The 21,713-nt window shown below is 35.0% G+C and overlaps 2 protein-coding genes across 2 annotated transcripts; one reads left to right on the top strand and one right to left on the bottom strand.

The window, feature by feature from the left end:
• The first annotated feature begins 1,258 nt into the window (after positions 1 to 1,258).
• LOC108208230 (9-cis-epoxycarotenoid dioxygenase NCED2, chloroplastic) lies at positions 1,259 to 3,447 on the top strand. The gene has a single exon (XM_017378743.2). It carries the CDS (start codon positions 1,318 to 1,320, stop codon positions 3,100 to 3,102), a length of 1,785 nt encoding a protein of 594 aa, XP_017234232.1. The 5' UTR covers positions 1,259 to 1,317; the 3' UTR covers positions 3,103 to 3,447.
• A 2,272-nt stretch (positions 3,448 to 5,719) lies between these two features.
• Positions 5,720 to 7,190, bottom strand: LOC108208629 (uncharacterized). The gene is made up of 6 exons (XM_064086435.1): positions 7,093 to 7,190; positions 6,833 to 6,997; positions 6,583 to 6,684; positions 6,425 to 6,491; positions 6,248 to 6,346; positions 5,720 to 6,120 (listed from the first exon to the last, which is right to left on the bottom strand). The coding sequence occupies exons 1-6, from the start codon at positions 7,125 to 7,127 to the stop codon at positions 6,031 to 6,033; spliced, it is 558 nt and encodes a 185-aa protein (XP_063942505.1). The 5' UTR covers positions 7,128 to 7,190; the 3' UTR covers positions 5,720 to 6,030.
• Between the last annotated feature and the right edge of the window lie 14,523 nt (positions 7,191 to 21,713).

The raw sequence follows: 21,713 nt of genomic DNA on the forward strand, positions 1-21,713 counted from the left end.
GCGTAACAAACTTCATCAAAACGCGAATTCAAATCTGGATGATAATAATTTAAATCACTAAAATATACGAGTATTTAATTCATGGTTAATTCCTGATTTTATTGTTCAAATAAGAGGGGTGTATTCGATTGGCATTTTAATGGATTGTTTTTAGTCTATGGATTTTAATGGATTGTGTCTGATTTTGTTATTGTGCGGATTCTTGATAAAATGTCGCAGAGTTGATAGGATTAAATACAATGCTTCAAAATCCCATTGATTTTGATGAGATTTCAAAAAACTTAAAATACACTCAAGAATGCCACAAAATCCATCATTTTATGAAATGCAAAAAAATCCATCAGCATTTGAATACCATCAGATTTTTATGGATTTTAAACAATCCCAATTGAATACCATTGGATTTTAAAGCATAATTTAAAATCCCAATTGAATACCACCAGATTTTGTAGCATAATTTGAAATCCCAGTTGAATATCTCAAAATTTTAATGAATTTCAAACAATCTCAATCGAATACACTCGGATTTCATGAATGCAAAAAAATGCTTTAAAATCTCAATCCAATACACCCCTCTAAATTTGATCCCCATGAAATCAAAATACAATTACTAAATTCAGATGATGTCTGATTTCATTACTTAGACTTATTACCTCTTCCGTCTCAATTTATAAGTCCTGTTTACTTTTTCAAAAGTTAAATTGACTAATTTTTGATCAACAATTAAAAAATATTTATTGTTATTTTAGGAAATAAAAAATTACTTAAAACTTATTTCAATTATAAAATAAATTTCAATCAAAGTATAATAAATTTGACTAATCAAAAGTCAAAATAGACTTATATATTGAGACGTAGGGAGTATAATCGATATCAAATCGAATTAAAATATAAATGAGCTATTTCATAACAGTCCAAATCAATGAAACGTGATTCTAGAATTCATTGTGAGTATATAATTTTATCGTCTAAAAAGGTTTCATCTGTATCAGATCAAAACATTAAAAATGAATCACTACTTAACTAAATTAGAATAAATTTGTTTGCTTTTGAGTCGTATTGTTTAATTCGTAGACGTTAATATGTATAGATTTTTTGTGAGGCAACTAAAGCGATTTATCAATCCCATGTGGCTTTCGAAAAATCAAGCACGTGGTCTTCTCTGTACATATGTTTTTTGTTAGGTTGATGTCCCCTCTCCAACTCTATTTATAACCTCATTTACTTTCTTTGCTCCCATGCTCAATTTTTTTTCATCTCCTCATTCTCCTCCAAACATAGCTTCTATGTATATATAAAATCTCAGAACAAATCAACATGGCTTCTTGTTCATCAACTACAACTTCAAGTTTCCACAAAACTCATGTCATTTCTTCTTCTTGTTCTTCTTCGTCTATGAAAAATGATCGAACGGCTCAGAGCTTCCAATCAAGAACCATGAAACCATGCAGTAGAAAAGCTAATGTAGTACAATCTGCTCTTCAGTCTCCCTCTATTACATTCCCGAAACACCCTTGCAAATTACCCGAAATTACCAAACAAGACAAGACCATGCCACAAAAATGGAACTTGTTCCAGAAAGTGGCAGCTACGGCTCTAGATATGGCTGAAAATGCTTTGCTTTCGTTCGAATCCAAAACCCCGTTGGCTAAAACTGCTGATCCAGCTGTCCAAATGGCCGGAAACTTCGCTCCGGTGCCCGAACAACCTGTTCGTCACAACTTGCCAGTGTGCGGGACGATTCCTGATTGTATTTCGGGCGTCTACGTTCGAAACGGGGCTAACCCTTTATTCGAACCTACTGCGGGACATCACTTGTTTGATGGCGATGGAATGATTCATGCTGTCACTATTAATGGTAATTCTGTTAGTTATGCATGTAGGTTTACCGAAACAGAAAGACTAGTACAAGAACGAGTTTTGGGCCGCCCGGTTTTTCCTAAGGCCATTGGGGAGCTTCATGGACATTCGGGCATAGCGCGATTGGCGCTCTTTTATGCTCGTGGGCTATTCGGACTCGTGGATCAGAACCATGGAATTGGTGTGGCTAATGCTGGCCTTGTTTATTTCAATGGCCGGCTTTTAGCCATGTCAGAAGATGATCTCCCGTACCATGTTCGAGTCAAGACGAGTGGTGATCTAGAGACTATCGGTCGATTTGATTTTGACTCGGAACTGCAGTCTACGATGATTGCTCACCCGAAACTTGATCCAGTATCAGGTGAGCTTTTTGCTCTTAGTTATGATGTCATTAAAAAGCCTTATTTGAAATATTTTCGATTTTCGGAAGATGGTAAAAAATCTGAAGATGTGGAGATTCCGTTAGAGATTCCTACTATGACTCATGATTTTGCAATCACGGAGAATTTCGTAGTGATTCCGGATCAGCAAGTAGTTTTTAAGCTGGAAGAAATGATCAAAGGTGGTTCACCAGTTATGTACGAGAAAAACAAGATGTCGAGGTTCGGAGTTCTACCAAAATATGCTAAGGATTCCTCAGAAATTATTTGGGTTGAATCACCCGAAACGTTTTGTTTCCATTTATGGAATGCATGGGAAGAACCCGAATCGGACGAAGTTGTCATTATCGGTTCTTGCATGACACCTCCTGACTCCATTTTCAACGAATCTGACGAGAGCCTAGAAAGCATTTTATCCGAAATCCGGCTTAATTTGAAGACGGGAAAATCCACACGTCGCGCAATAATGAAACCATCAGAACAAGTGAACATCGAGGTTGGAATGGTGAACCGGAAAAAACTAGGCCGAAAAACCAGGTATGCTTATCTAGCCATTGCTGAGCCGTGGCCTAAAGTTTCGGGTATTGCTAAAATCGACTTATTTACGGGAGAGTCACAAAAGGTCTTTTACGGTGACAAAAGGTACGGTGGTGAACCATTTTTTTTGCCCTCCGAATCGGACAAAGAAGACGAGGGATACATTATGGCTTTCGTTCACGACGAACAGACATGGAAATCAGAACTTCAAGTGATCAATGCAGCGACCATGAAGCTAGAAGCAACAGTAAAGCTTCCGTCGAGGGTTCCCTATGGATTTCATGGCACATTCATAAGCTCCGAAGAGTTAGCACAGCAAGTATAGATAGTCATTTACATGGTGAATTAAACTAGAGGTGATCGGTATCGGTGGGATGCTGAGGTTTCCCCGGACTCTCCTCGGCTCGGCTTTCGGGTATCGGGTACATTTTATTCGGATATAAATTATTATTTATTACAGATGTAGATAATTTGTTGATAAATTTGATAGAGTTTGGGAGGGAGATAAAGAAACTAAGCTTGTAGCTTGATCGTAGATGGTTTTGGAGCTCAGCTTGTTTTGGATAGATATCAAGAAGCTAATTAAGCTTGTGAATTATGTGTACAAATGGAATTGACGATGTTGTTAAAACACATGGTTTTTGAGATTAATTTTTCTTAATCTGAGGTTTATCGGTGTAAATTTTGCGATGGTTTGTCTAATTGTTTCCGCAAAGAAATCTTCACGACGGTTTAATCGGAAATAGGAGACAGTTCTAATCAATTATTTTCGACACTAAGAAATCCTTTTAAATGGAATAAGTTGGCATGGTGTGTAATGGACATGTTTAACCGGTCTATTTGTCAAATCAGGAAAAATTCATATTTAATCAATATTTTTTACTATTATGTATTTAATTAATGTTAGGTCCCGAAACAATTGTAGAAGGGGGGTTGAATACAATCGTCACTAAAAATCGCGGCGGAATAATCTGATTTGAATTAAACTTGTTAATCAGATTTTAATTAATTAATATAACAATGTTTTAAGTCGTTATATAATTAATATGGTTCGTTTTAATGTCCACCAAAGTTCGTAGAATAAATTCGACAGGATGTATTCTAACTTAGTGATTAAAACAACCGAGTGATCAAAGCATAGAAAACTGTGGATATAACAATTGCAAATTACAAACAACTTGAAAGCTTTTACAATGCTTGAACAACATAGAAATGAAGAAGTGAAGCCATATATAGGCAAAACACTTGGAACTAAGTATGACATTAAAAGGAATGACTTTCTAGCTTAGGAATGACATTACAAAGCAAAGCCATGCCAAAAGGAAGGAAGGAATGACATTACCTGAGAATGTCATTCTGCCATACACGGTATGACATTAATTCCTTGGCCTTCAAGGGTCATTTGTAGGGTAGAGCGGATGCGGGTTCGGTGCGGTTTTTGGATAAAACCGCAACCGCAACCGCATGCCCTCGGTTTTAGAAATCAAAAACCTCAACCGCAACCTCATCCTCGGTTTCGGTTTCGGTTCCAAAACCTCGGATTCGGTTTCTATCGGTTCGGTTTCGGTTATAAAACCGCATGAAAGAAAAAAAAAAGAATTCTACATGAATAATTAAACTTAAGTAAAGTTATGTATCCATCCAAAGTTTAAACAAATAGAAAACATAAAAATCCATAAGGTTCTACATAAATACTAATACAAATTTAGTTTAGTCATGCTATTGCCTGCTAAGTAGCCTATTACATTCTGTGAACCAGCACTTCAAGCAAGTTACTGATTAGTCTTCATCAATGTTTAGATGTTGAATGGAAGCTCCAACACCAATTAGCGCATCTGAAAAAAAAAAGAGATAAACAAAACAGAATATTAAAACAGATGTAAAAACAAAATATTAAGCAGAGGAATATTGCACTGCTGTTCAGGAGCTGTCTAATTGGACAAAACCATAAGTCTAGCACATTGACTAGCCATAGAAAAATCCAGATGATACGAGATCTATACTGCAAAATCATGTGGCTAGGGAAAAATCCAGATGAAACTAACCTGTGTATGCAGTTGACAACAAGAGAAACAAGATCACAGTTGTTTATATATGGCATTGAAAATGTTTCAAGTGCCTTGAATTTTCTTTTCCCACTGGACAGCCTGGTATTTTCACAAAATAGTCCCACGCCGGTGAACTCTTTTTAGCCTTCCACTACTAGAAAAACGTCAATAAACATCGGTTAAACACCGATGTCTATGAAAAACAAAAAACGATGTCTTTGTGGGCGATGTTAAAGGTCCCCCCATTTAACATCGGTTTTAAACTGATGTAAAAGATGACAATGACATCGTTTTTTCAGTTGTAAACTGATATCTATCTCTTGATGTTAAATTTTTAATGCACATCTATAATTTATATATTACTATAACATGATAGTTTTATCAATTTGAAGATATGCAAGACAAGCAAAAATCTTCCATTTTCCTTATAAAGTGATGTTACTAACATCTCTCACATTTGTTTTCGAAATAAACCGATGTTAGTAGAGCTTTTAACATCGTTTCTTAAGTTAGAACTAATGTCTCTGTAGAAGGCACTGATGTCTATGAAAATTAATAACATCATTTTCTTTTTATACACTGTTGTGTAAAATGGGTTGCACTGATGTTGTTACCTGCTTTTAAAATCGGTTGCTTTTTAAAACATGATGTCTATGAAAATTAATAACATCATTTTCTTTTTATACACTGTTGTGTAAAATGGGTTGCACTGATGTTGATTACCTGCTTTTAAAATCGGTTGCTTTTTAAAACATGATGTCTGATTTATCTGCTTTTAAAATCGGTTGCTTTGTAAGAAATGATGTCTGATAACCTGCTTTTTTTATGCAAATTTTAAAAACAGAGCTGCCAAAAAATTACCAAAACCAAAATACTACAAATCAAACAACCAAATTAACATCCAAACAATCTCCAAATATATATACCAATTGTCATTCTCCTAACCAACTTCTACTACACATCCAAACATCCACCAGCATCCAAATTAACATCCACCATAGCATCCAAAAATCAATAACACCAATATATCCCAACAGTATACTAAACCATCAAACATCAACTACTACTACTACTTGACATTAATTCATCCATGATTTTTAAGTTCTAACTGTACTAGCTAGCTAGCTACGATATCCGAAAACATTCAAGCGAAATATATAGAGCTGTTTTTAGATTGCAAGACAAGTACTACCGGTCACCAGCAGCTACATGATGGATTGGATATAATCAAGCGTCTCATAGCGAACGACGTCAAGCTCCTCCCTTGTATAAGTCTTGCGACTCTTTAAAGCCCACTGGAACACAAATAAACCTATGTCATTCCTTAACCAACTGAAAAACTTATATACTAAAAAATTCAGTACTGTAAAAGATTAAATACTGCTGCCCTATATATACTTGAGTACTGAAAAACTTATAAACCTTGTCTAGCAGCTTCATCTCCTCGTCCGCAACTAAATCTTTCATATAACGCATGACCACATATCCACATTCTGTACCGCCTGGTTGTTTAGGGCAGCCCTATACATTCCAAATTTTTTTTAATGACACTAGACATTTCACAAAAAATGAAAAATAACAAATCAAATAAATACTCACTAGAACGTTTTTAACTTTGGGATTCTTGTTTACCCGTCCTTCCTGGGCATTAAAAGATCTCACTGCTCTGTAAAATGTATAATTACAAAATACAATGTCAAATCAAGAAATTACCCATTACATTATATATATTATTATAAATTGAAGTAAAAAATTACCGCATTAAAGCCTTTTCAAGGTCCTGGGGATGTGGATAATGAGGCAATGGATTAAGGATGAAAATTTCTGACTCCCAAAACACAATCAATATCCAATGCAAACTGTTTTCATTATATATAAACTAAAGTGAGAATTTAAACTGTTTTCATTATAATATCTAATATTATAATTAATTTACCAACAACTATATATATGACTAATCAAGGCGATACAATATTGTAAAACAGGACGCATAAAAAAGAGACGTACTTGTAGTTAAAAGGCAAAAAGTTCATGCGAAGAACTCCGTCTTTCAGCCTTTGCACAACATAATCATTAAATTCATCATTGAGCTTGTACGTGGACGGATGAAGAAAAGAAAACATCGCTGACAAATCTCTACTCGGCGTATCCCGAAACAATGAATACAAATACCTAAAAATACAAACAAAAAATTACATTTGGTGAAGAAATATCATTACTATATAAAATTAGACCAGATTCGAAAAGAATATAAAAAAGAAGCTTACGCCATGTATGTTGATATAGCAGACTGTCCAATCATTCTAAACTCTAGCAATGCAAGTACATTCTCTTCAAGTAGATAAATCGTTCGTTCAATTCCAAAAATTTCGATTGGCACCATTGTCCTTGCTAGCATGCCTATATAGGACTGCAGTTTGTGCCGTTCGTCTCCAACTGGAACTGCAACTTGATTGAACCGTAAATTCAATTTCTCTCCCTTCGCTTTCTTCATCACCACTTTGTGCATAGCACAAACACCTCGTGCTGCTCCAGATGACCTTTTTTTAGATTGTGTACTACTTTCTGTGGGTTGTGGACCCGTCTGGCGGGAAACAATGGTGTCCGCTGGAGTAACGGGGTCAGGCTCTGGTATTCCTGGATTCTCTTCCAGGAGAGCTGGGGATTCATTTATGTGCTTCTTCTCATCCAAGGATTCTTTAGACTGTTCTTTAGCTCTTTTCTCTTTCTTTACCATATTTCCTGCATTCACCACATGGAGTAGGAATATACAAGAGATACAATCAAAATAAATAGAAATAAGGCTATAAACAGTGAAAAGAGATACAATTAACCAAATGGAGTAGAAAAGAGATACTATTGCCACACAAAAAGATTCAGTTTTATATTTATGGAATATATTGCAAAATTCATAACAATCCATAACAATTTCATAACAAGTTCATAACAATCCATAACAGGCAATAATAAAACTCCAAGTCTACCACAACAGGTTCATAACAATCCATAACAATTTTGCAACAATCAAAAGTAGCTGAGAAATATATTTTTGAATAAAGATAGTTCTAGACTTAAAAGCTGATAAATAAACTTCTTCACGAATTTTAAGCCTCTAATCACTTCTTCAGCCAGATTCCCTCGCCATCCTTTCTTTTATTGCCAGCATTAGACTCTTCGTCGTCATCAACACCAGGATCAACTATGGGGATGTTAGAGCAGAATGGGGGGTTCTCCAAGATCGTATCTCCAAGATCATCATCATTGTAGATCTCGTGATAATCTCTGTTTGTTGAGGTCAATACGACTGACCATTTAGAATCAACGGGATCTTCCACGTAGAAAACTTGTTTCACTTGATGCACAGACACATATTTGTCATTCTTGTGGCCTTGTCGACTAAGGTCCACAAGTGTGAAGCCAAGTTCGTCAGCCTTGACGCCTCTGTCACAGTCAGCCCATTTGCACAAGAACAACGGGGCTTTAAATGAGTGGTAATCTAGTTCCCAAATATCTTGAATCCTCCCATAAAATGTCATATCACTTTCTACGGGATTTAAATCCTTAGCACTCGAAACTTGGACAGTTTTAGCAACTAAAGAGACTCCACTATTTTGAACAACCCTAGCATTGTCTCGTTCCTCTGTGAAGTATCGGATCCCATCAACTAAATACCCATCAAAAGTTAAAACATTAAATGATGGTTTGCCTGCTAGCCACCTTATCGTTTCTGAAACACCTTCGACTTTCTCATTTAATTCAGTAATAACTTTGTTCTGAAACCAATCAGCAAACAACCTATTATGCTCCCCAATCATCCACTGAATAGACTTTTTCTTTCCCTCATAAAGTTTTTCAAGCAACTCCTTATGCATCCTTCGAAAATGCATAAATTAGTTAGTTACAAACTAAAATAATGCTTCAATTCTTACAGAATAAATCAAGAAAAGAAAAAGAAAAGTGGCTTACTTAATATATGGAAACACTTCACTGTTGTTTAAGAGGACGTGTAAATGCGCCTCATCTCGTTCTTTCTCTTCAACAGATTTTATTGTTGCAGCCGAAAGTGGACCAGAAAGTTTGCCTTGGTCCTTCGGCAGACCAGCAGTTGTGAAACTATTTCTAGAGAACTCTGCACAGAATTCTACAGATTCTTCTTTCAAATATGCTTCGGCTATACAGCCTTCCGGAAAATAACGGTTTCGCACATAACTTTTCAACACTTTATTAAAACGCTCAAATGGGTACATCCATCTATAGAAAACCGGTCCACATAAACGTAATTCCCTGACCAGGTGCACTATTAGATGTATCATTATATCGAAAAAAGAGGGGGGGAATATTTTCTCGAGCTCACATAAGGTTAATACCACATCGGCTTGCAATTTATCAAGTTTTGACACGTCAACAATTTTGTTGCACAGAGTGTTGAAAAAGAAGCAAAGCCTTATTATGCTAACTCTAACATTCTTCGGAAGCACCGAACGAATAGCTACAGGGAGTAATTGTTGAAGAAGTACATGGCAGTCATGAGACTTCATCCCAAATATCTTTAAATCTGCCATGGATACACAATTTCTGATGTTTGAGGAATGCCCATATGGCAGCTTCATTGATGATAGTGACTTCAACACTTCTCTTTTTTCTGCTTTTGTTAGAGTAAAACAGGAAGGAGGCAGATAAGTTTTTTGACTCCTTGTTCTGGAGCTAAATCAGTCCTAACCCCCATGTCCATCATATCAAGACGAGACGCCTCGCTATCTTTGGACTTGAACTTTAAATTCAATAACGTCCCAATTAGACTATCGCAGACATTTTTCTCCACGTGCATAATATCAAGGCAGTGACGAACATAATGGAATTTCCAGTATTCTAACTCAAAAAATACTGACTTCTTCTTCCAAGCACAGTCCACCTTCTTCGACTTCTTTACTTCATTTCCAAAAGAAAATTTAATGTTTTCTTGTTGTTCTAACACCTCTTGTCCAGAAAGAGGTGGCCTGGGCTGCCCAAACTCTTGTTGACCGTTAAAGGCTACTTTATTCTTCCTGTATGGATGATGTCTAGGTAAATACCGACGATGACCTTGGTAACATATTTTCCTACTATAAGGCAAGTACTTAGCAACGGTATCATCACCACACACTGGACAACCCAAATAACCCTTGTTGACACAGCCAGACAAATTACCATACGCCGGGAAATCATTAATCGTCCATAACAAAGCCGCCCTTAAAGTGAAAAAAGATTTTGTGAAGGCATCATATACATTCGGTTCACCTTCTTCCCAAAGCTTTTTCAAATCATCAACTAACGGTTGTAAGAACACATCAATGTTGTTACCTGGTTCATGTGGACCGGAGACTAATATAGTTAACATCATAAATTTCCTCTTCATACATAACCACGGAGGAAGATTATATGTTACCAATGTTACCGGCCAACAAGAATAACGATTGGTCAGCCCATTGTTATGTGGGTTGATACCATCAGCCGCCAAAGCTAGTCGAAGATTTCTTGGCTCACTTCCGAAGGCAGGCCACCTGTAATCGATATTCCGCCAAGAAGGTGAGTCGGCAGGATGGCGCATCTGTCCATCCTGAATTCTTTGGTTGGTGGAATGCCATGTCAACAACTCAGCTGTCGAAGAAGATTTAAACATCCGTTTAAATCTTGGAATGACCGGAAAGTACCACATAACTTTTGCCGGGACTTTATACCGTTCTCTACCATCCTTACCCACCTTCCAGCGTGAAAGCTTGCACTTTGGACACTCCGAAGCAGTCTCATATACACCCCTGTATAGAACACATTCATTGGGACACGCGTGGAATTTTGTATACTCAAGGCCTAAATTCGAAAGAGTTTTTTTTGCTTCGTATGAGTTAACAGGTAATGTATTATCCTGAGGTAGGAATGAGCCAACTGTCGAGAGCAGATCATTGAACGCACTATCACTAACACCATATCTCGCTTTCCAGTTCTGTAATTTCAACATTGAATCTAATTTTGTGCAGTCGCTGCCCTCAAATAAAGGTTGTTGAGCATCGACAACAAACCTCTTAAAATCATGCGAGTCTTTATCGTACTCATCACCCCCCGAATTATCCCCCGGATTACGATATGCTGCTTCACAAACTGCAGCAGCTTCTGAAGCACCAGCAGCCACCGCTTCTGATGCAGCAACCGCTTCCGATGCGGCTTCAAAGGCTGTAAGAAATGCTTCTGCATTATGCTCCTCTTCCTGAGGGGGCAGTGTGCTACCGGCAGACGAAATACCAGCCTTGCCTCCGTGCCAAATCCAATCAATATACCCGAGACTGAAACCGTTTTCGTAAAGATGACCCCTTATTATTTTTACCGGAAATTTCTTGAAATTGACACATTTGCAGCAGGGGCAAGGTATTTTTTTAGGATTTTTACAGTTTTGCTCGGCGCAAATCAAAAACTTTTCAACCCCGACTTCATACTCCAACGAATCCCTCTCTTTCGAAATCCAATCTTTCTCCATATCTATAGGATAACCTATTTCCTACCTAATTTTCATATCAAATATTTAAAACAAGCAACGTACAATCACAAAAGCATGGTCATATATATATATATATATACACACACATAAAATGCAACTATAAATTATATAGTATTAAAGAATATAATATATATTATAATATACATGTACTAGTCAGGTTACCCAATTTAGAGCAACAAAAATGAAAACATCATAATAACAACAATACCCAATTCAAACTTAGATTAACATAAAAACATGAAAATATGCTCGATAAAATTACTACTAACAACAATAATATGCTCAACATCATATAATTACAACTGAACTGCAGCATGAGAAATTTAAAAATTAGGAGATGCTCTGTAACATGCACAATAAGAACAATCACTCATCCAATTACAAATTTAAAAATTAGGGTTTCGAAGTGAAACCCCCAATTCTAAAATTAGGGTTTAGAACATACCCAATTCAAGCTGTAACCTCCGAATTAGTTCTAAACTCCCACTTGAACTCCGACTTGAGCTCCGACGACCCTTTAACCTTCAACTTAGCTCTAAACCCAGCTTTAACCCGACTGGAACTTCGACTTTCGACTGGAACCTCGACTTCGACTACAGAGACAGCCCAGAGAGAGAGAGAGCAGCTTCACAGCAGTGAGAGAGGTGAGAGAGTGACGAGAGAGGAGAGTGACGAGGTGAGAGTGAGAGGAGAGGTGAGAGAGGAGAGTGACGAGGTGACGAGGTGAGAGTGAGTGAGGTGAGACTGTGTTTTGAATTTCATGTGTTTTGAATTTTAAGTTTTATATTTTATGTTTTTTATTATAATTTATATTTATTTTTAATTTATTGAGGAGATTAAGGACATTGAAAAGAAAAGAGCGGGGGTGGGAAATTTTGCTAAGGCAAAAAAACAGGGGGAAGTTTTAGGAGGGAATGAATTATTTGGCCAAGGGGGGAAAACGGGGGAAGGCGCGCTTGTTTATTTTTTAAAACAGACTTATAACATCGGTTTGACTAAAACACCGATGTTTATATCAACAAAAGACATCGGTCGTTAAAAAACGATGTGGGAAACACCTTTTACATCGGCGGATAGAGCAACCGATGTCTAAGAGGCGATGTCTATTCTACTTTTTCTAGTAGTGTTCTCATCACATATCTCCTCTCCTTTATCATCACTCTTTTCTTTGTTTTCCGAATCTAAATGTATCTGCAGCATAAAAATACAAGCAACGAAAAACTTAGTATTAATATAGCAATTCATATGAACATAAGTAATTAACTACATATTGAACTGAATAAACAAACAAACTGCCATCCTAAATTGAAAAAACAATATTAGACAAGATTGAAAAATCGAATCTAACATACCACATCCTCTCTCGATGAATCTTGAGGCGGTTCTTGCTGCACCATAGTCTCGTTCTTATCCATGGTCGAGCTTCAAGATGCAAGCAAAGACGAATCTGAATGTTTGTCGCGAGAGTTGTCGCTTGTCGGAGACTTCGAGTCGCTAGATTGAGTCGCTAGATTCTAATTAGGTATTTGTGTTAACTGTTAACAGTTAAGTTGTGTATCGAGCGTGTGCGTGTGTATTGGCAGGCTTAGAGCCCAATTTATCAAACTACAGGCCCAAGTCCAATTTATCAAACTGCAGGTATATTTCTAGTAAATATATATGTAAGTTTGTATTTTTCAAATTTACATTTTTATATAAATTATAAATATTATATATATATATATATATAATATTTTAAAAATCGGATCGGTTCGGTTTTTTTCGGATCGGTTTCTAGCTATAACCGGAACCGCATATTCGGTTTCGGGTTCGGTTTTAAAATTCTCGGTTTCAGTTTCGGTTCGGTTTTATACGGTTCGGTTTTTATCGGTTTTTAGCGGTTTCGGTTTCGGATTTATTCGGATTTTTGCTCAGCCCTAGTCATTTGGCATGACTTAACTAGCCAAAGTCATAAGGAATCAAGAGGTATGACTTAATAAGACATAGAGCATCAAAAGGTATGACATTCTAAGTCATACAACACAAGTCATACACACATATCAAGAATGTCATACTGACTGACACAATATGACTTTCTTAAGTCATAACAATGAATGCAGAAGCATGTAAACGGTATGACTTTCTATCAGAAAGTCATATCTACTGAATAAACCATGAAAAGCTTATCAGAATGACACGTTTAAGACATGGGAGGAAAGCCATGATGGGAGACATTGTATGACATTATAGAATAATGTCATACCGACTGCTATAATGCATAAAACAATTGTTTTTAATTAAATAAATATTCAATAATCACTCAATTAATTATATTAATCATATAAATTCATAAATTAAATTAATTCGAAGGTGAATCAATTTAATAAATAAATTATACAACCAATTTAATTATTTTGATTAGTGAAGTGATTAAAAAAATATTTATATAATTCTTTTCCTCAAGCAGCAGGGAGTCCAGACATGTTTAAACGTTGTAGATCTTCGTCTTGATTGAACGGCCACTTATAGTTGATGCAGAACACTTAATCTGAGTAGCTGACACACAAATGTACTGTTTGGTTCATCTGTATCTAGCTGAATAAAATATTCTTTATCAAATAAACATTTGAGACGTGGCTTGTTCGTCGATTCTTTGTCTTCGTAGTTCATCTTCATTAGTAACAATAGTATGGAATCTTCAGAATAAATAAAATATTAAAACTTTATACCTTCTGGACTTCTGGACGTGCTACAAAAGATTATTTGTACACTGAGGCTTGAACATATTAATGAACTTCTTCCAGTGGTGTGCAGCAGCATCCTGAAATTCTTCAGACATATAATTTCAATAAATCACTTGACGTTCTTCGTACGGATTCCTTCAACAGTACTTGCTATTTACCTTGCTTTCTTATCAGAGTTGAGTTGGTACCTCTTTAATTACAAATAGGCTAAACATATGCCTTTCAATCTCCCCCTATTTGTTTGTTATCATAACATGCAAATTATCGAGGGGATAACTCAACTAATTGATAAGACAAAGGATTAAACATGAATTGTAAATAGCAAAAAGTTTCTGGTATTTAATTAAACATTGACCAGAATTCAAAAGATTACATTAGATTACAAAATGATATTCTTATTGAACATATATTACAAATCCCTAATGAATCTAAAGATCAACTTCTCCTTCTTCGATATCAGAATTGTGAATGATAGGAGTTGATGGTTCTTCCGTGGTTGGCACTTCAGATGTAGTGGATTCACCACGCTTCTTTCGTTCTCTTGCCAGAGCCAGTTGGTGTACCACTTCCAATTCCATAGGGTCTTCTTGGAAGTCTGATGGCTGAGATTTTGTAACATTTTTCATCCTTCGAAAGTACTGAGCAACATTCTTTCGAGTGCAGTAAACAAGAATCACATCATCAGCATCAGACTTAGCTTTATAAGCGAAGCCCTTGGTTCTTAAAGAAGTGGAGGCAAGAGCAAGTTGCTTAGCGGGATACTTTGGCAAGGCTTCTTCGTTGTGATAGACAGTGCTGAAGATCTCCTTGTGAACGAACTTTACACAGTACGGATTCTTGACAACCTGAGGACTGTTGAAAACAGAACATTCCAGCAGTTTGTCACGAAGGAGTTCGTTCAGGTTGGAGCTGTGCTTTACCTTGTTCCGAAGCACCCAGAGCTCAGATACAGAGAATGATTTCAGAGATTCGACAGATAGTCTGAAAGAACCATTCCTCTGTGTATAGACAATTAGCTCCCATTCTTCTAACAAGTTATTGACTCCCACAGTCAAATAATTCAATTCCAAAGCAAAGGCATGCATAAAGACATCCTCGTCAGGGTTTACCTCTCGAAGATCATAGATCAGAGATAAGAACTTTTTGTCGTTGAAAGGTTCCCTTTAAGGTCCATTGAATATTCTCTTTGCAATGTCCCAGCTTTTTCCGACTTTCCTTTTAATATCAAGATTCTTCTGCTTGCACGCAGCATCATAGATTTTCTATTTCTCGATCTTGATTTGCTCATCTATGATCAACTTGTCCTCTAGAAGTTTTTGGAAATCTCGAAGCTTACGCTTCCAAGCTTCATTTTCAGCTTTAAACTTACGGACATTCTCCTCATGCTCTAGATCAACAGGTTCTTCATCCTGAAACAAATAACTCTCATCAAATTTACCTTCTTCTTCTGCTTGACGATAGGTAGCATCGAAGACGTCATCATCATCCATATCATTTGGATAGTCATCATAACTATCAGAGTTGAAGACATTGTCCGACTGATGTAACGGTTCTTTGCCTTTAGACTTATCAGATTGTTTGTCAGGGGCGGATCCAGAAGTGGTATTCCCCTTGTTGCTTTGATTTGAGCTATTGCCTCTATCATCCCTGTCACCTTTGTCTTCTCTATTTTCCCCCTTAAGTTGAGGGATCCTCTCCGGAGGGTTGATCATCAGACTTGTTTGAGTTCCTGAGGAGTTGATCTAGTTTGCTGTCGATGGTCTCAAACTTAGACATGTAAAGTTCATGATTGGATCTCATCTCAACAGCTAACTCATGAATTTCCTCTTTAAGCTCATCCCTGTAAGAACTGGATGGCCTTTCCTCAGCTTTCTATTCTAGGGTCACCAACTGTGCACCCTTCAGCTTTTCATTTTCAGCAATCATTCTGGCTAGTTCAGCTCTTAACTTAGCCAATTGTTCCTCAAACAGAGCCGGGTCAGTTTGTGCACTCACCTCACGTACACTCAAAGCTGTTTCACTCGCCTTACGTGCATGTGTATCGCTCGGTGTTTGCCTTTCTTCACTCATAGTATTCACACTTCCAGCTGTACCTGTATAAACTACCAATGTCCCTTGAGATGGGAGCAAAGGTAGTGGAGGAACAAATTGTCCTCCAGACGCCTGTGAGGGCAGATTAACTTGCACGCTGCCAAGTTCCGCCTGATCAGAAAAGAAAGTGTGATCAACAAAGTTTTCATACATTATACATTGATTTTGAAAATCTGTGCACTCAGTAAACATAGTAACCTGTGTATCTGTTTGGGCTTGCACTAGCGTGAGTGCTAGCGCGGTGCTTGACTCTGTACAAGTTACCGCGGCCGGACGGTCAATTTCAATGGCCTCATCCTGTAGAGAGAATGGGTCCAGAGACTGTTTTATTGCCATTTCAAAATCTAAACCTTGTTGGGAAGGTAAAGATGAGGTTGCAGTTGTCTCCATGGCTTCCACCCTTTGCTTCTTTGAGGGAGACAGAGCTGCGGGTTGACTCAGAAAACTACTCGTACTCCGTTTCCTTGCAACTTTATGAACATGTTGCACTGAAGTGTTGGTTGATGTGTTTGGAGAAACGAGAGTTGGTTGAAGTGAATCATCAGCTAGGTTATGAACCTGTGTGTTGTCAGGTTCAATGTTGGAAGGATGGAAAACAAAATCAAGGTCACAAACAAGATCATAACCATAATCTGACGTATCAACATTAAAATTAGATGAGAAGTTAGAAAGTACCTGAGCTACCTGTAGGTCCTGACGAAAGGACTGCAGCACCCAAGATGGTGGCTCATCGCTGAAAACAAGGAATGAGAAACCTAATCAGATTAAGTTACTTGTTACTGAAGAACTACGTCTGGCTTGATCCCTATATATAGGGTACGTAGGCACATTGTGTGGGGATAAGACATAACCTTTGTAAGAGCGAATATTACTATGATCTTGTGAGAAAATCCTAATTCCCCAAACGATTTCAATCAAACCCAAAATCACATCCCTACTCCATCATCGTTCGTTATCAACCACCACTAATTCCAGCAACCGTCCCCAAATTTTGTAATTACAGATTCCTCCGTTAACATTTTTAAAATATCACACTGATCATTTCCACCTCTTATCTATAATTTTAGTCAACCTCCTATAGATGATTAAATTTGTCGAATCTCTATATGTCTGTAGAAAATCTATATGAAAATTATACATCATTTATTAATATGTTGAATTGATTTGTTTTATTTGTAATAATTTAATATATTAATAACATAATATTTTTAAATTATAAACAACCAATATAGTCAAAGGTATCGAATCATATTATCTTACAGTCAGAAAATTTTGTATAATTACTTAAATGTTCAATTTAGCTAACAATTATAACCACCCATCAAAGATGCAAGAGTTATTAATACTATTTTTATTAATCCACAGTCTATCTTGTTCGATCTAATAATAAAACTTATAATACTAATTTTGTTATGAGAAATGAATAATTATATGCATGTTTTATATTATTTTTATGTAAATTAAAACACATAATTTTAAACTTTTTTCTTAACATATATAACACTTAACGGGATCAAAGTCAACCGACCGATCCCATATATATTCCGAGGGTGCTGCCCGTAATTAGATTTCTATCCCTTTCTCATCATGCTACGAGCCAACGACTCATCTATATATTTACTTTTCCATGAGCATAAGTGGTCGGTGTTCTCGTTTGCTCTTACCGAACAAGTCCGGTACTAAATAATATTTTAATCAGAGTCGTGGGTGTACGTGTACTTAAAAACATCATTAAAAATGCTAATTTTCCAAAATCAAATATTAATCGGTAAAAAAATTCCACGCTTAGGCCTAAAATCGACGAACACTTAAAGTTTCGCAACTTTAATTTGATTATTTCGTCCACGTTATGTCTTCTCCGTGGATCATGCCAGTCAATTTCCTATTTCTTATTGCGAGAATAACGTAAGGTTCTACGACAAGCATATCAATTATTCTTTACTTTTTAGACTATGAATCAACACCCCACTTAAAGCAAAGATTTTGAAGAATTTTGGAGATTTCATGGTGGTTAATTATGTAACGTTCAGTGCATCTAGTTCACACTTCACACTGTCGTTTGAGACAACACTTAAACATGTGGTTAACGTGATTTGGGTTTGGTTTTTGTCAAGAATCATGGTGTTAAGCGTATCAACCTCCAACTCCTTGTTTATCACATATATACTGCTACCTAATAATCTTGTCCTAACCACATTGCAATAGTGACCGAAGTCCGAAACGGGCTAATGTCTAGTTACCGTTGTAACCGATATGAATCATTTAATCTATATATAAATAATTAAACTAAGAAAAAAATAAAATAAAAATAAAATAAAGAGTTTGTTAGGCTGAGGGTGCTCTAAATAATGCTTAAGTTAAAAGAATTATAATAATAAATTTGAAGTTTTTTTAAATGTAAGGAATTGAATGCTATATTAACAAAATGTTATCGATATTTTATATTGTACTCCTTCCATCCAATAAACTATGTTTTCATTTTTCTATTCTACTTGTTCCAAAATTATTATCCTAGTTAATATATGATAAAATAAGTATTAATTATGTTAATATTTGTTAAAAACATTATAAATTTTTGGTATTTATCAGTTTTTTTAATATGAATGAATAAAAAATGAATTTTTGTCTATGCATAAAATAAGTGTGACGGAAAATATATGTTTTGTTATAATTTGAGGAGAACTCGATCAGAACAGTACCTGTTTTCTTCAGAGCAAGTCCAAGAGATGCCCTATATCATGTCCTAAGTTATAATTTAGGGCAATTGATGAAAAAACTTGATCCAAGAGTGTCCTAGTGATGCCTTATATCACTAGGACAACCTCCTCAAGCCTTATTTTTTGGGCACCTCTCTCATTGCGCTATTCTATATTTTATTATAAATTCTCATCAACACTCTCTTTCTCTCTCTACTTTTATATTATACTTTAATGATGAAATATAGTCTTTAATAATATAATATTAGACATATTGTGAGAATAAGGCACATTGTTGGAGTTCAAGTTAATTTAGTATGTCCTAAATCACTACGACATGATATTTTATATTATATTTGGGGCTTGAACTAGGATACTCAATAACTAGTAAAGCAAGTTCTGAATTTAAATTTAGTAAGGAGCATAACTTACGTTGGTCTATTGATGCAAACTAGCATAAAAGCCCGTGCGAGGCACGGGCCTCTAGTTTTTCCTGTGTTTTAAATAATATTCATGTGTCATTATATTGTTCTCGTACGGGACTTGAGTTTGTATTGTGTTTTAAATAATATCCGTGTGTCATCATATTGTTTCGAGCGTAATTATTACGTTTTATTTTTTTAACAAAATATGTAAATATGTAAAATGTAATATTTGCAACCTAATAGCATTAACATTAATAATAAGTACTATTCCCTCCGTCCCATTTCATATGACATTTATTCCTTTTTGAGACATCTCTAAAATAATGAACTTATTATACTTACTATTTTTAAACACTACTTTTCACTATCACACCCACTACTTCTCTATTTTATACTCCTTTATATTAAATAAACATTATTACACTCACTACTTACCACCACTATCTCAAATCTATTATTAAATTTTGATATGTTCCACCACTTTACCCACTTTCCAACTAAATTTACTCTTTTTTTGCTACATTTTTCTTAATCTCCGTGAAAGTCAAATAAGGTCACTTAAAATAGGACGAATGGAGTATATTTCAAAAAAAAAAAAATTATGGATCAAAAACTACATTTGAACTGATATTTCTCCATTAAAATTCGTTAGGATACAGAGACCATTATCATATTATCTATGTTCAAAATTATATTCGAAATTAATACTGAAATTTTAGATTTTAAATATATTATACCTCATTAAAAGTATCTGTAATTTATTGTTGAAATTATTAAATTATTTCAACTAATATACCATGATTTTGATGAAAACTTGTTCTAATTGATATGTGAATTACGATATCCTAAATCATGATTCAATGAAGATGTGTGGTCCGCGTTGTCTTACATTTATCTCTTCTTTTTTGAGCGTACTTTTGCATAATTGTTAAAGTGATACATGATGAAGCAGATTATCAACACATTTTTTATAGCATATGTTGCACACATTTTGTATAAATAGAAATTGAAACATATGTTGTATGTAAAAAGATACATACCATATTTTATTATAAAAGCCTCAATTGAACTACTAACCGTATAATTGCACCCCAAAAATTTCTAACACCTTTGATGTGTCTTATCCTTCTATTTTTCATATCAATTATATAGTACTTCAACGTATTATATTTTTATTGTTAATTTAAAAATATTAGATGATTATTGCTTTGATATAGTATGTTATAACAATATCTTGTTATAAAATTTTTATTTTTTATAATTAATTTTTTGAGCTTGTCGATTAAGACTTTTAATGATTTTTCATGTAATCGTTATAAACCAGATCCCAAACAAATGATATTCTGGAATTTCAAATAGCAAAAAGAGAGTAGATATGAGTTAGGCCTCATGAAGTTCATAAAACCATGAAATATTTAGTTCAATTAGTCGTGTGATTACTTTTTTAGCTTTGTGCAAACTCGCATTTTTAAATATTTTGATACTCGTATTTATTAGGAGTGATCAATGTGGCATATCATGTTCAATTGTTAAAGATATATCCCGTTTAATCAGATATTAGTTTTCATCGTATCACCTCAGATTATCCTGTTCAGAATTAATTATATTTTATTAGTTTAATTTGCAAATGATTAATTTAATTGTAGTTTGACTCATTTTATTTGACTGGTATGTTATATATCGAATGATGGCATATTAAAAATTATAATTTTAAGACTTTAATATATATAACTTATTTCTCTGTGTTATTTTATTTAATCAAGTAAAATTTATAGTTCAAATCTTTTTAGTAGTTCTTGTAAACGCGTTTTATTATTATATGGTTGATTTTTGATTAACAATATAGGATTTCCTTAAATTCACCTTCATATCACAAGTTATAGTATTTCAAATACATATATCATCAAAATGACATTATTTAGATATATTTTCTGACACCAAATTTGATGTATTATCACTATTCTTAAATCTATAATTTTTTTAAAAAACGATTTAATTACACATCAAATTCTGAATTCATAAGTTTAAAATTAAAATATATTCTAAATAGGAATATTCTTTCCATCACCTTATTTCGTGTTCTCCAAAATATTGTAATCTCTTTATAAATCGCCTTTTATAATAAAAGAAATTAATATGACATAGTCCATGTTGAAAGCCCATCAATTTTTCCTTTTGAAAGATGCTCGCTTAAACCTCAGTTTTTGTGCTTATTTCTCACAATCATGACTTAAAATTTCTATAATATTGTATCGGTGCTCGTTTAAACTATTAAGTTAGATTCGAATTCGTTCTTTTTTATTCGAATATAAATTATATCCATTTTTAGAAATCTGAATCATGGCTCGAACCCGATTATTCATATTCTTTTTCAATTTTAAATTTATTTACGTAAATAATTAATTTATAGATATTAATCTATCA

This window comes from Daucus carota, chromosome 2, assembly GCF_001625215.2.
Source record: "Daucus carota subsp. sativus chromosome 2, DH1 v3.0, whole genome shotgun sequence".
NCBI lineage: Eukaryota > Viridiplantae > Streptophyta > Magnoliopsida > Apiales > Apiaceae > Daucus > Daucus carota.